The sequence below is a fragment of the Lathamus discolor genome, chromosome 18, assembly GCF_037157495.1.
Source record: "Lathamus discolor isolate bLatDis1 chromosome 18, bLatDis1.hap1, whole genome shotgun sequence".
NCBI classification, from domain to species: domain Eukaryota; kingdom Metazoa; phylum Chordata; class Aves; order Psittaciformes; family Psittacidae; genus Lathamus; species Lathamus discolor.
The window spans coordinates 1,294,891-1,308,764 of NC_088901.1; the positions used below are offsets into that span (position 1 = coordinate 1,294,891).

Sequence of the window (13,874 nt, forward strand, 5' to 3'; positions counted from 1 at the left end):
AACCAGGTCTGCAGCAACTGAGAGAAGAAAATACAAAAGGGAAAAATCACTTTTCTTCTGAGTGAGTCAGTCCAAACTCAAGCTGACAATTCCAAATACAAATGTACGTGCAGTTCTTCTGCCTTTCTGAGGCTGAAGGTTCTAAAGGGCTTTAAGTGCAGTGTTCTGTATTGAGATGGTAAGTGCCACACCGTGTCCTTGTCAGACGTCCCTGGCTGCTCTATTGACGCACTGCAAACTGTACTGAGGCAGCTTATTCCTGGAAACCTTGTGTGGGTTGAATAGGAACTTGTATTTGTAATCACGGTGAGATGGATAAACAGTTGTTAGTTGTACTTCTTAACAAAACCTTTTTCTCTAGGTTGGACGAAGTGGCAATATTCCAGCTGGAACAACTGTAGATACAGACATTACACATCCGTATGAGTTTGATTTTTACCTCTGTAGCCATGCTGGAATACAGGTACGGTTGTTTCTTTGGAAGTGAATGTGAATTTAGAACATGTTTTTCTTCCTTTTGTGACACTTGTGACTACAGACACTCATGTACCAGGGAAACGTCATTTAGTTCAGTTTTATTTGGGATATCACAGTACTTTTATGATTTATAGCCACAATGAAATCAATGTGGAATCAAGTTTTCAGATGTAAACTGTTTGAAAGGCTGAAGGCAGTGTTTATTTGCTGACTAAATGCACACTGGTGAATTACAGGCTGTGGAATTAAATCCAGCAGTGTGGTGGTATTGCCAGCAGTACAGTGGAGGGTCAACTTAATGACAAATTCTATTAAGATATGGCTTAAAAAATGGAATAAGTAATCCCTAATGAATTGTAAAGAGTTAAAAGCAGCAGTTATTTCTCTGGGAAATGTGTTTTGGTGAGAAACAGTTTTAATTGAAGGTAGTTAAGAGCTGGTGTAATCATGGTTTAGTCATGTTGGGAGCAGGCTTTAGTCATTGAGGGTTATCTAGAAGCCGTGTGTTTTTTTCCAGGCAAGGATAATTGGGGTAACATAATCATGTAAATGTTAAACTTCTTATTCGCCTTTATAAACACATTTAGGGCTGACCCAACACTGTATTTTCTCTGGCTGCTGTTACACAGGCGTTCAGACTCGATAGTCTGGCTCTTTCTGAACTAAAACATCTGACTTGATTGTATGGAAAAAAACAGATAAGTGAACTGATGTTCCCTTCTCCTTAGGGTACCAGCCGTCCCTCACACTATCATGTTTTGTGGGATGATAACTGTTTTACTGCAGATGAACTCCAGCTGCTGACTTACCAGCTCTGCCACACATATGTGCGCTGTACACGATCAGTTTCTATACCTGCACCAGCGTATTATGCTCACCTGGTAGCATTCAGAGCACGATACCATCTCGTGGACAAAGAACATGACAGGTAAATGAAAACATGTGCTGGAGGTTTTTCTCCCTGTTGGGCTTTGCTCCATTGTCAGGCATAAAGCCACCTGACTACAGGTAATTACTGCTTGTTTTGCAGTTAATTTTTGTTACCTCTAAGACTAATCTTAAGATACTCATTTCCTGACAGCTGCTGTTCAGGATGAGACAAGAGTGGGTTGGTGGATTCAACTGAAAAACACTCAGAATAAAAGCATGAAGTTTAGTTTAATGAAGAATTCTGTTATTACTCTAATGTGGTCTGAGGGAACAAGCCACTCATCTAGGGGCTTTTTTGCTATATAATTAGAGTATGTATGAATGAAGCAAATGTTAAGTGCCTTCCGCTTGCCTACCTCCGCTTTGTACAGCAGAAGTATTTTATACGCTTCCAGCCATCAGTATATTTGTAATAGGCTTATTTTGAGATGAACAAACGGAGCAGCTAAGGTAAAGGGGTATGTCAAAAGCCTTGGGTTGCTGGGTGAATAAAGCAGCCTTTGCTCGGTATCCAGCTCTGTGACTTATTGCTCACCTAAAGCAGAGGTGTGAAGGCAGCTTTTTGATCCGAATTAATGCGATTCACTGCTTGTTTTTTGTCTTGTTCTGTGGCAGTGCTGAAGGAAGCCATGTTTCAGGACAAAGCAATGGGAGAGACCCGCAGGCCCTCGCGAAGGCTGTACAAATTCACCAAGACACCTTACGCACGATGTACTTCGCTTAAGTCAATAGACGGGGAGCATACTCACTGAAAGGAAGAACTGAACAATTAAGCCACATACAATGTATGTTTCCAGTGGGGTTGGTTTAGGGGGTGTGCCTCCGATCGTGCTGAAGTTGATGCTGTGCAGGGGTGAGAGGCTAAACCCTTAAATTGACGCAAGGAAGATTGTTTACTTCATTGAGGAACACAGCACTATTATGCAATATGAAACCAGCCAACTGCTTTTTTGGTGCGGGCTCCTGTAGGCAGCACCACCATCATGTTTTAGTTTCGTTTCTTTTTTGACTCTCTCGTAGTTTAACCCTCTTTAAAATGCCTTTACCTCAAGTTGCTCGGCAGCACAACTGCAAAAAAACAGTAATGAGAAAATCCATGGTGTCATTTAAAAAAGCAAAGCACCTCTCGAGGAACAATCCCAAGGATTGTTTGGGAAGTGTGCAAAAAAAACCCCCCCCCCGAAACAACGAGTTTTGTACCCCCACTGCATTGAGGAATCTTTCAATATTGCCATTAAGCATTCGAATGTCAACATATCCAAGTGCATTTGAATGTACATCACTAATTAGAAACAGCTGACTGGGGGGAAGATGTTTTGCACACTAACCCAGCAATTCGAACCTAGTTTAGCCAACTGCTGCCTCTGTGTCTTTCTTCACAGCTTTGGAGTTCTCAGCTCCAATAGTTCCCTTTCTAAAAGCAAGCAAAGAAGCTAGTGGTATTATGTGCAGGCAGTAGTGATCCAAACTCGTCTTGCTCCCTGGTGAATTTACTAAAGCTGCTGTTTTACCTAGTCCAAAAGTTTCAATTCTTTTCTATCTGGCAAGTCAAATACGGTGAAGCTTCACGTGAGATCCAGTGTCCCACGTTTTCTGGGATGACATCTGCTAAACACCAGAACTGAAACTTTAGAGCTGAGGTCTTTCTGGGAAAAAAAAGAAATGCTAGTTTACTTGCTGCCTCTCACACCTTAATGTGATTTCATATGTATGTGTTTTTGAAGTTTAGCTTCCTTTTGTTTCTTTTATATTTATTAGAGTAATAATAATGCTTTAATTTAATGATGACAGAACATATGGTCAACATCAACTTTTATTTTTTAGAAATGTAACCATGTTTATTTTTGAAAGAAACTGACAACTTGTTTTGCTATCTTTTAGTGCAATAAGCGTTCTAAAGGAAAACTGTGTCCATTGAGCTGTGCTGAAGCAGTGTTTGTACCACTAACTGTGGAAGAATGGACACCTCCATGATTTTAAAAGGACAAAGTAAAAGCCTTAATTTTGAAAGGAAAGTTTTATAGTCAGAAGGAATCTTGAATTTTCCTTTTTTAAATCAAAAACAATAGCAAAAATGCTTCTAGAACTCTGCAAGCTTTACTTGTCACTGCAGGATTTTGATTTAACAAAGGAACTGGCCTTATTTTTGGCTTTGAAACGTGGAGGATATTTGAATTAAATGGAAAGAGTTTTTTATTAAGCTCTAAGTTTTTACATGCGTAGTTAAATCTATTTGACATCACTAAAATGTCTGGAATTAATAGAAGTTTTTAGGCTTTTTTCCTCTTTGATAATGACTTTCCTTTTAAAATTAAGTTATTGGTAACTTCATTTCACTTTGCAAATAAAGAGGGCTGGGATAGTTCTAACATGTCAAATCACTGAAATGTGAAACAAATTAACGGGACTCTTTCATTCCACTTTAAAGGTAAAACAATATTTAAGATGTCAGAGACAAGCATTTATTCAACGAGGGGACTGGGGAGTTTTGCACTTTGTAAACTCGTGAACTGCATTTTTGACTGTTTTTATTTGCACTGGTTCATAGTATATATACTGCAGATCCTTTGTATGGGCATTGCTGTTATCCCAGCCCTTCTGAACTCCACCTGCTCTCCACATGAAAACCAGTGGGTTGGTTTAAGTAGCTCCTCTCCTGTCATTCTCATGAAATCCGCTGTTTGCCAATATACTGTATTTTGAGCCTAAAATCTGAGCCCATTTTGCTTCAACAGGCATGAATCTCCCCCCCCTTTTTTTTTTTGTCTGCCAGAAAACAAAAGTACTGTATTTTGTGCATTTGTATATTGTATTGAAGTGTACGTAGTGCTGTTCACAACACTGTCTCAAAGAGCTTTACTAAACCATTAGTGTATATACATATTTTATCTCCCACTATCAAGGAGGATAATGTAAAAAAGACTAACTTTGCAACGTTAAATTGCACTGGAATAGTCGTGACAGTGGGCAGTTGGCTTGGGGAGCCTCAGAGGGAAGGCAGGACAGGATCAAGGGAGGCTCAGCAGACCAGGATGCATCCGGGGATCGCTGGGGCCTGGGGAGCCGTGTGCCTTCATCGGCTGCTCCCGCAGACCCCCAGCCGTGCTCCTTGACCTCTTAATGCTCTTGCCTTTCAGCCCCTTCAGATAAACCTGCTGCAGGGAGGTTGGTGTAAGGAAGGAACTGGAGCAGGATGGTTTCTGAGGCAGTCTCTCAGACGTTTTCTCTCGTCTGTGACCTGACAGTTCTCTCACAGAAGCACTCGAGCTTCTAGTTCTGTTTGGAAAAGGGTCAGGGTAGGCTTTTTACAGAAAATTGTTTTGAAATAGATAATTTTTTGAACAAAACCAAATATTTTAGAGAGACTTCTTGTGCATTTCTGGCGTTCAGATGAAAGTTCCTTTCTAAAACAGTCTGTTAAAGCTCCTTTCAAAGACACCGTCTGCTTCTCATCCTGCCCACCCTCAGTGACTACGATTTGAGAAGCTTTTTGGCTTGCTACTTTCACCAAAACCTATAAACTAGTGAAATTTCAGTGGGAAAGTGACTTCAGTGACTTGTCGAGCTAGCGTTTCACCTGGTTTTCATGTGAAGAGTATTTGGAAGTTTTAATCTCTACTCTTGGTTTTGCAAATATCTACGTCAAGTGCCGATACTTATTTGTATTACAATATCAAGTTACTGACGTTGTGAGGGCCACACATTTATGATGCTGTAGCTGCTATATTTATTTAAATGGAGATGGACAATTACTGCACTAAGGAATGAGGAGAATAAGCAAGGAATCAAGGTTAGTTAGAGATCTTGGTTTGTTTTTTCAGAAGAGAATTAATGGTGTGAAATATCAAGTGTAACAAAGGGTGCTGTCATTTTAACTGAGATTAAATAGCCAGATATTCTTCCTTTGTTTAAGAACATATATATTTTGATGTTTGCAGTTTGGGGGCGGGGGGGCGGGATAAATGGTACCTCATCTGTGGTGGCAGTTTCCAGTATATTTTCAGAGTATATGGATTTCTTTTATTTTTGTACCTGCTCTCCTTTAAAAAAAAAAAATAGAAAAAAAAAATTAATCTCAAAAGCTTATGTGCTGTTTGGGGAAATCTCGAGAGAGATTCCCAGATCCCCCCTCTGCCTGGGAGCTGCCTGTATATGGTCCAAAGAGGGATGTGGGTGATGGCTGACAGCTCTCTACTTCCTTTGCAGACATCCCGGCCTCGGGTTTAAGCCAATCTAGACAGACGGTTCCTGTCTCCTAGGCTGCTGTACCAGTTACTGCAGGAGACCTCACTTGTACCTAACAAGTGCCACTAATCGCTCCTGTGGTGGGAGCACGCACAAGGGCCCGGCCCTGGGCTGGGCAAGGGGAGCCTTTGGGCATCAGCCACACGAACCTGCCGCACTGGTACCGTGCCAGCAGCCAGAACCGCTCCTGGGGCCGGTGCAGGGCTCTGTGACCTAGCAGAAAGCCAGCCAAAACCTGCACTCTGGCGACTAGTAGATCCAGATTTGGAGAGGAAAGTAGAGTGTTCTGTGGTTGAGGCGTTCAGCTTGCAACATCTGCTATCAGAATGATGAACTCCACTCGAAGTAGCTTTTTTTTCCTTTGTAGGGCAATTCAGTGTGGCCATTTGACTCAGGATCGCTGTATTACTGTTCAGTGTGGAATCTGGTTAAACGTGTCCAGCAGTTGTTTTATAGCGTTCATTGTGGCATCCTTTTGGAAGTTTGTTTGGCCACAGAAATGGTTTTCGGGAGTAAAATGGGTTTCTGGAAGCTGTCAGTCAAACTATTTCAAGATGCTATTGGTCCTAAAGTAGTTTCACTTCTCCATGTATGAATTTTTGTCCTATAAAATGCTCAATGTAAGATACTGGATAGTCAACTTCTGTACAAATTCCAGCTGCGAATACTGGTTTTCTACTAGTCTTGAAATCCACTGTGGAGAAATTCCAAGCTCAGCCTACGCTTAAAAAAGCTTGAGGCCTTTTTTTTAATATATATATGTACTTCCTTCATATCTTGTCCTCTTTCGATATTTTCCCTTTTGTGAACTGAGGGTTTAGAACCTTTCTCAAAGCACTTTTATAACCAAGGAATCAAAAGCTCGGGTTGTGTACGTTGAAACTATACATTCAGTTTGTAGAGAGCATTATTTCTAGCTGGCCATCCCAGTGTCTGGTCACACCAGGCAGATACTGTCCCTTTCCGTGCTGTCGTGTTTCGTGGCTGCTGTTGGCAGGTTGATTGGATCTAGTGGGGAAAATCTGTTAGGGTGTCAAAGGGAAAGATTCCTGTCTGGCTTTTCTACCCAAAGGTGGTACTTTAGACCGATACTGGGTGCTAGGATATGATCTTTGTTTCGGCCCATGTTTAAATAAAGCTTCATTTAGCCAATTCACCCACTGTTTTTTGTAAACCTGAAACGAGCATGGTTAGAGCTTGAGCTTTTCGATGCTTTCAGCTAGTAGGAGATTTTGTACTGTCGGTAGTTGTGAGATGGGTACAGGATCCTACACTTTACCTCCTTAGCAGAGTCTCCAGAATTCTGATCTCTATGACACTACAACAAAACCAAATTGTTGTCCCTAAGTAGGCAAAGGTGCATGTGGAGGGGAAGGAGTTTAAGGGAGAGGCTTGTGAGGGAAGATCTCAAAGCATCGGTTTTATGGAAACAAGGGTGTTGATGGAGAGATGCCATCCTCGTGCCCTGGCCTTTTCCTGTCTTGTCTGAGGTACCCCCTCACCTAACACGGGTAGTTAACATTAGGGTCCTTTTAAAACCAAGCAGTTCCACTGTTTAAAACTTGGAGTGATCTTTATTTTTTTTAAGCAAGACAGTCCTCAGAAAGTGCCTTTTTAGAAGATGGTGCTGTAGATTTTTATTTTCCAGTTGTACGTGGCTGAAAATCTAAGATAAATTATTGAAAATGCCAAGTGTTTGATGGTATCTTTCAGGTACTTTCAAGCATCAGCTTCTCTGAGTCAGGACCAAGAATAACCAGGAAGGTGTTTTCCCTTGGAGGGAGAGGCATTGAGGAGCGATCACCAAATTCAGCTGGTAGGCTAGGATTGGGTTTGATTTGGTCAATGCAATTCACCTCTTCACACTGAGGGGATTTGGGGATGGAAATGTAGAAGCAGCAGCACGGGAGTCTGGGCGGTGTAATCAGTGCTGAAGGGGAATCCATAGCTACTGAAGGATGTCATCTCTTCAACGTAGCGTGCTCCCAAAGATGTAGACAAACTTAAAGCTGTCTCTGAAGGCTTAGGAGATGGTCAGTCCTAAGCAAGTTTGCTTGGGTGGTTAAAGGAGTGGTGTGCCATGTATCGATGGGACTGGGGGTACTGATACACTGGGTGGGATGGGCAGTGCTGCCCCACTCAGGGCTTGGGTCCATGGTGAGTTTGGTGAGCATTCCTCCAGTCAGGAAAAGTTGTAGACTAGACTATTAAACACTGCACCTCAGTAACCTTGTAATGCTGCATAAAGTAATAATAATAGCAAAGTTCTGCTTTGATTACACTGTAATGTGCTTGCACATGCCTGCAAAAAATACACAACTTTCATTTTTGTAACGGTCTTAACAGCAGTTATCGGACTTTTTTTCTTTTATGATGAACCTTGTCCTTTATTGTGGTGTTCCTGTATATTTATTGGTAATCTCTGTGCAGCTCATAGGTCTGTGTGTCTGGTCTGTGTGTTGCTTTTAAACTTACTTTTAGGAGGGAGAAGTTTCTGAATGTTTGGGGTTTCTTCTCTAAAGTCAGCTTAACTAGTCCTGTTTGAGAGGAGACGATAAAACACCTTCCTAGACAGACTGCTTCAGTTGGTACCTTGTTTCTTTAAAACAGAAATCAGTTTAGGTTCATTTTATTACTGTTCATACAGTACTGGGCATTTCAGATGTGGAATAACTTGATGTCGGTCGGGATATTTTTGAATATCAGGAGCTTAAGCGCAAAACTCCCACTGTTATTGCAAGTGGCATCTTGGCAGGAATAAGTTCATGTCCAGACTATTTCTAGGACTTAGCAGAGCTTTTTGACATCTCTTAATTTGATTGATGAAATATTTGGGGTCAACATTCCCCATGTGGGGCAGTGACCCACACCTCGGTGTTGAAAGGGACGCTCAGCACTCCCGCTACCCACCGAGACTACAGATCAAGTATTTTTGCTGTGTAGATTTCTTCTGATTCAAGTTAGAGAAATGAACTGATGTTTCTTGTAGTTTGCTACCAACCTTCTTGTCTTACTACAGTGCCCAATGCCACTTGGTATTTAAGCTTGCAATGATGTTAAATTATTTTATATTCCTGATCTCTTAATGTTATTAGGCTAGGATTTAGAAAGCATCTTTTCAGTCTAAAGTCTGAGCCAAAACTCTGTCTTCTGTCCCTTTTAGTAGTAGGTGTTTTTATCTTTTAGACAAAAAGGGCCAAAAATCTTGCACCGTCAGCTTGTTTGCAGCAATACTCTTTTCCCTTGCCTATCAACCAGTTTATTTTCTATCTACATTTCGCTAACACCTGAAGCTGTTGAGATTTAGAAGGAAGTTGCTGCCTCTTCTTTCTACCAAAAGAAATGAAGTGGACTTTGCATCTGATGATGCTGGTTTCTGTTGGGCACAGATCTCCTCCTAGAAGTCTTGCTTTGGTGATGATGAACTGTAGCATCCATGGGTTTAATCACAGTAGAAATGTTCTGTATGTTTCTGTTGAAGTCATTGGAGGGTGCATGGGGATTTAAAGTATCCCATTTAAATACAAGCTAAGAAACTGCTGAAGATGTAGATACTCTCTTAAAATACTTCAAGTATAAAAAGAAAATCCAAACAGCAAACCAAAAACTCCGCAGTAACCTAATTCACATGGATAGTTTTAACTCATCCTCCTTCCTGGCAGAGTTTGAGACTGAGGATTTGCTGTAATTGATGCTACTCACAGTAAATGGTGCTGGGATTAATCCTAAAGCTAAGCTGACTGAGCTGTGTTTTGTGAAGAGAAGTGGTAGTGGTGACTGTGCTATTAAACCAGTAGTAAAAAGCTCTAAAAAATGCAAGGAGGAAACTTGTCTCTGTATTGAAAAAGCTCGATATACTGCAAAAAACTCATGCTGCTAAAGCCTTGTGAACCTGTATCTTTGTCCTCACAGTTTACCCTGAAAGACCTTATATGACTACTTCAAAAACTAAGGGGAAATATGAGGGGAAAAGCATTTTCCTGTATTTGAGTGCCTGTTCACATCCTAAAAGGCCAGTGCTGAGAACCAGGCGGCAGTGCCTGTAACAGCTGTATAACTAAATCAAACTGTGTTTTGTATCTCAGCCTCGACTCTACCTTACCTGGTTTGAAGCAGATGCAGGGTTCAGCAGATCGGTGCTATTTGAAACAGCAAAGCTGAGGGGTTTGTGAGCAGTATCTGACCCCTCCAAACCACACAGATGCTCTGGTAGGTTTCTGGTTGCAGTTTTCATGCAGTTCACGCTGAAGTGTGCCTGGCTACCAAGAAAAACAGCAGCAGGCAGTTGTAGAGTTAATTTTGCTGTAGCACTACAGTTGCTCTGCTTTTCCTCAGCTCTTACCTACCTCCCTGTTCCCTTAGGCAGGATGCTCTCCCTCGCTGCCTGTGTAGAACTAGCCGTGTGGAGGATGCTGTGGCTGTGTGGAAGGTGAATCAGCTGTGGATGTGGGAGAGGTGTGATAGCGATGAAAGCAACAGCCTGTAGAAATAAATGGGTAGGAGTTGGGTGGATGTCAGGATTTTCCCACTTCAGGGAAATCAATGGGAACATCAAACACGAGCTGAGGTGTCCTGATCTGTTGGTGTCAGACTTGAGCTCACCAAGAGCAAGCATGTGCCTTTTTCTGATCAAGAACAGAACTGGGAAAACTTGTGTTTGCATTGGTAGTATGGTTAGTATTATTCCTGAACTGTTTTTAAAGCTTGAAGTCCTTGCTCAGGATGGAGTTGGGTTTGTGTTGAATTACTTAAGCAAAGTGAGCCCTGAATTATTTGTGAATTAGAACTACCCAGAGAGAAGAAGCCTTTAAAAGAAGTGGCTTCTGGAGAGTAATGTCATCAAATAAACGTAATTCCTGGTAGACTTGCAATTCCTGTTTCTCTGTCTGATGAGAATCATTAATTCTGCCTTTATCTGAATGCTGCCTGTACAGTAATGTCTTCACTCTTTACCATGCTCCTGCAGCTTTCCGTACACTCCATCGCTTCTTCCCCTGCATTCCCCTTTGGTAGTTGTAAGGACAAGAAGAATGTTGTGCAGGGAATGTCAGGGAGCAGAGGTCTGATTAAGTGTGGGAATGTGGAGGTGAGGATTCGACATCATCCTTCAGGAGCCAGTTTTGCCAGCAGCTGAGGGTAGTGGTGTCTGTAGAAAACCGTGTGGTCTCTGGGGTATGGAAGGGGTTAGCAAAGTGGTACGAGGGGAGAAAAGATCCCCCATCCTCTGATACCGAGGTACGAGGAGAGGGAAGGCTGTTACAGACTGTGTGCTGTGCCAAAGTGAGCACCTGTGTCCTTAGATGCTACTTCGGGCTTAAAGCTGCTAAAAAAGTGGATTTTTCAGACCAAAATGGAAGAGCTTTTCAAACAGGTTGGTTTTGGTGCAGGTTTGTGATACTGATGAGTTGTCCGGCCAGGAACTCTGGTCTCACTGCTGGCTCTGAAATGGTTTCTCTCCCTGACCTTGGCTAAACCACCCTGCCTCGCTTTTCACCCTATCTAGAAAATATTTCTGATGATTCACATGGCCTTATGAGAGCTAGCTCTTAGTGTTCTGAGGATGAACCACAATGTGGAAGCGCTATCACCTCTACAAAGCTGAGCACCTTCTTGCATCTTCAGTAAATACAGTTCTATTCAGAGCCCATCTCTTAATCTCACTGCAGCTCTGCCGAGGAAAGCTGTTGGGTTTGGTCCCATGATGTTTCTCTGTTGTTTTCTTTTAAGGAAATCCATTTGTTGCAAAACAGACTGTCAGCGAGCAAGTTCGTTTAAATGCAAGTTGGGCTTTTTTTCCATTGCTGAGAATTATGTAAATCTTTCAAACCCATTTGGAAGTTGGAAAATTAATACCTACTGTAATACTACCTAGCAACGCAGAAAAATATATGTTGAGATCAGGGCTGTGCAAGCCCATAAATCCTAGGTCCACAACCCGTCCAGGTGTGCAAAAAAGAGCTATTAAAATAATAACTCCTAAACTTTCATTATGCTTACACTTGGAAATCTCTTGAATAGATTTAAAACCAGTTTCTTTGATAGAAAATCCATGTCTTGCTGGTTAGTGCTCACTCAGACGTAATAGCAGAGTAATACCCACTGGGGCAATGCTAAATGGGAAGAACCTTTTGAAGTTTGGGAACCTGCTGGTGAGCCAGCAAAGTGGAAACTTGAGTAGTGCTCTTGAAGTGGTGAAGCAGAAAACCTCAGCAAGAGGAGGATTGCTAGAGATGAAGTTTGTCTTCTGGCAATTTGGCAGTGAAGAATGGCTTCTTTTGGGTACTCGGTTTTGTACATCGCTTTCCTCCTGTGGTTATAGGGTTCTTTTAGTTTTCTTTGGACTTTATTTTCTATCCTTCAGTAAGATGTTGTCGTTTCTGCAGTTTTCAGTGTTGAATCTAGCCTTGAGACAACTTAATGTTGTTTTCCTGTAGAAAAACCTGCTTCTAGAGAGTTGCATTTGGTGTCTGTTTCGCAGGCAGTTTGGAAAAGCTAACCTCAGCATGGCAATAAAGTTGGCAGAACAAGTTTTTGGTCTGAAATGTTGATTTTTACAGGCTCATTGCCCAGCTCCTCCTGCCACAACCAGCGACTCCGGCGTAAGCACCTGCGTTTCACAGCTTAGGTGACACACTTTGGGCTCACAGGGTATGCAGATCCTCCTGTTGTATTCGCCTTTTCTTCACTTGCTGTAAGCAGTTCAGCTTCCCCAGCTAGCCTGCTGGTGGATTGGGGGTTGTCATGAGGAAAACCGAGGTTGTCTGGGGAAAAACTGGGCTGTTTGCGTGGCCTGGAGGTGTCTGATCGTGGATAAAAGCATTGTCTATCAGCAGGTATTACTTTAAAGCTTTCACAGTAATTGGTAGCATTCGGTTGTGAGCCAATATGGGTGTATAAGTATCTTTCAGGAGAAGGTGGCATAGTGTGTGCCATAACCATTGCTAGTGATGGAGCTGTGTGTGTTTAGGAGACTTCTGGAAGCAATGTCGTGCATATAAATTTTGCGTATTGAATACCATATGTTTGAATTAGAAATATTGTGCTGTTTGGGATTCCTTTTCAGAGTAAAATTCCAATAAACCAGTCTGGTGAATTGAGATTCCCTGATTCCCTTCTATGTGTCTTGCTCTTAATGATATGCTGGTAACTGCTCCCTCGTTTTGGTGTTAACCATTGCTTGTTAAGCAGGAACTTGACTGTGTTCCCACCATGAAGGTACTGGGGGGGGATTTGAAGCAAAAAGGGAATTGTTTCAAGACCGAAGTCGAGCCGTGACTTGAGACATTGCACAAAAGAGATTGTAACCGGATGGCAAACAAAACTGGTAAAAGCCTTTATTTTTACTTACCCATCTCGACCATGTGTGCCTATTTGTATTGCGGATGGGGGCTGCGGCCGTGCGCGGCGGGAGGGCGTCCATGTCCTGAGCTGTCCTCGCGGGGTGGACGCGCTCCCCTCTGCCCCCTTCTCCCTTTGCGGACGGATTGTTCATGCCAAGTTTTCTACCTGTCCCAAGCCGCTTCCTTTCCAGCACAACGAAACGTCCCCTCCGGGCACTGTTCCTTCCCTCCCACCTGTAACCTCTGTACCAGTGTGCACAGGACGCACAGCGGTCCTCAGCGCTCTGCTGGCTTTAGATACCACCGAGTTGGGTGTATTGTAAACGAACCGTATTCAGTTGGAAAATAAACTTCTTTTTTTTTTTTTTTTTTTTTTTTTTGGTTTGGAAACGCATATGTGATGATTTAATTGTTCTTTTTAATAGACTCACATCGCATCGACCCGGGGGGCACGGAGGGGGAGGCCTGGCCTGGCCTGGGTGCTGCCGGGAGGGAGGTGCTGTGCGTCTCTGCCATTACACCGCTTTATTTCCTTCCTTGCGTTTGCTTTAACGCCATGGCATTGGTTTAAAACCGAGGAAGCCCTTGCGGAAGTGCTGGGCTCAGTGGTTTCAAGCCCTCCTGCTGCCCGGAGCCGTGCTCTGGGCCGGGACCCCATCGCCCCATCCCCTCGGTTCTGTGTTGATTTCTAAAGTCCCATTAACGACGAGGACCCGTTTCGGTGCTGTTTTGCCTCGGTTTGCAGCGCTCCCGTCCCCATGAACCGCTGCCCCGGCTCCGCGGCCGAGGAGCCCCGAGGGGAGCGCGGGGGAGCCCCGCCCGCGCTGCCCAGCAACGGGGCCGTGCGCTGCCGGCAACCGGCCCGGCGGCCCTGAGGGGAGC

General features: G+C 43.1%; 1 protein-coding gene across 3 annotated transcripts in view; it reads left to right on the forward strand.

The window, feature by feature from the left end:
• The window catches only part of LOC136023488 (protein argonaute-3), a 38,929-nt gene that overhangs the window by 23,589 nt on the left and 1,466 nt on the right, over positions 1 to 13,874 (forward strand). For 2 of the 3 annotated variants that reach the window (XR_010616610.1, XR_010616611.1), the window contains exons 17-19: positions 362 to 463; positions 1,206 to 1,405; positions 2,023 to 2,192. Coding sequence is in view for 1 of the 3 variants with exons in the window: in XM_065697970.1 (XP_065554042.1) it covers positions 362 to 463; positions 1,206 to 1,405; positions 2,023 to 2,131 (411 nt within the window). In the remaining 2 variants the exon portion in view is untranslated. Of the gene's footprint in view, positions 1 to 361; positions 464 to 1,205; positions 1,406 to 2,022; positions 12,752 to 13,874 lie in introns of those variants that run through there. The other variant, XM_065697970.1, reaches the window with a different exon arrangement.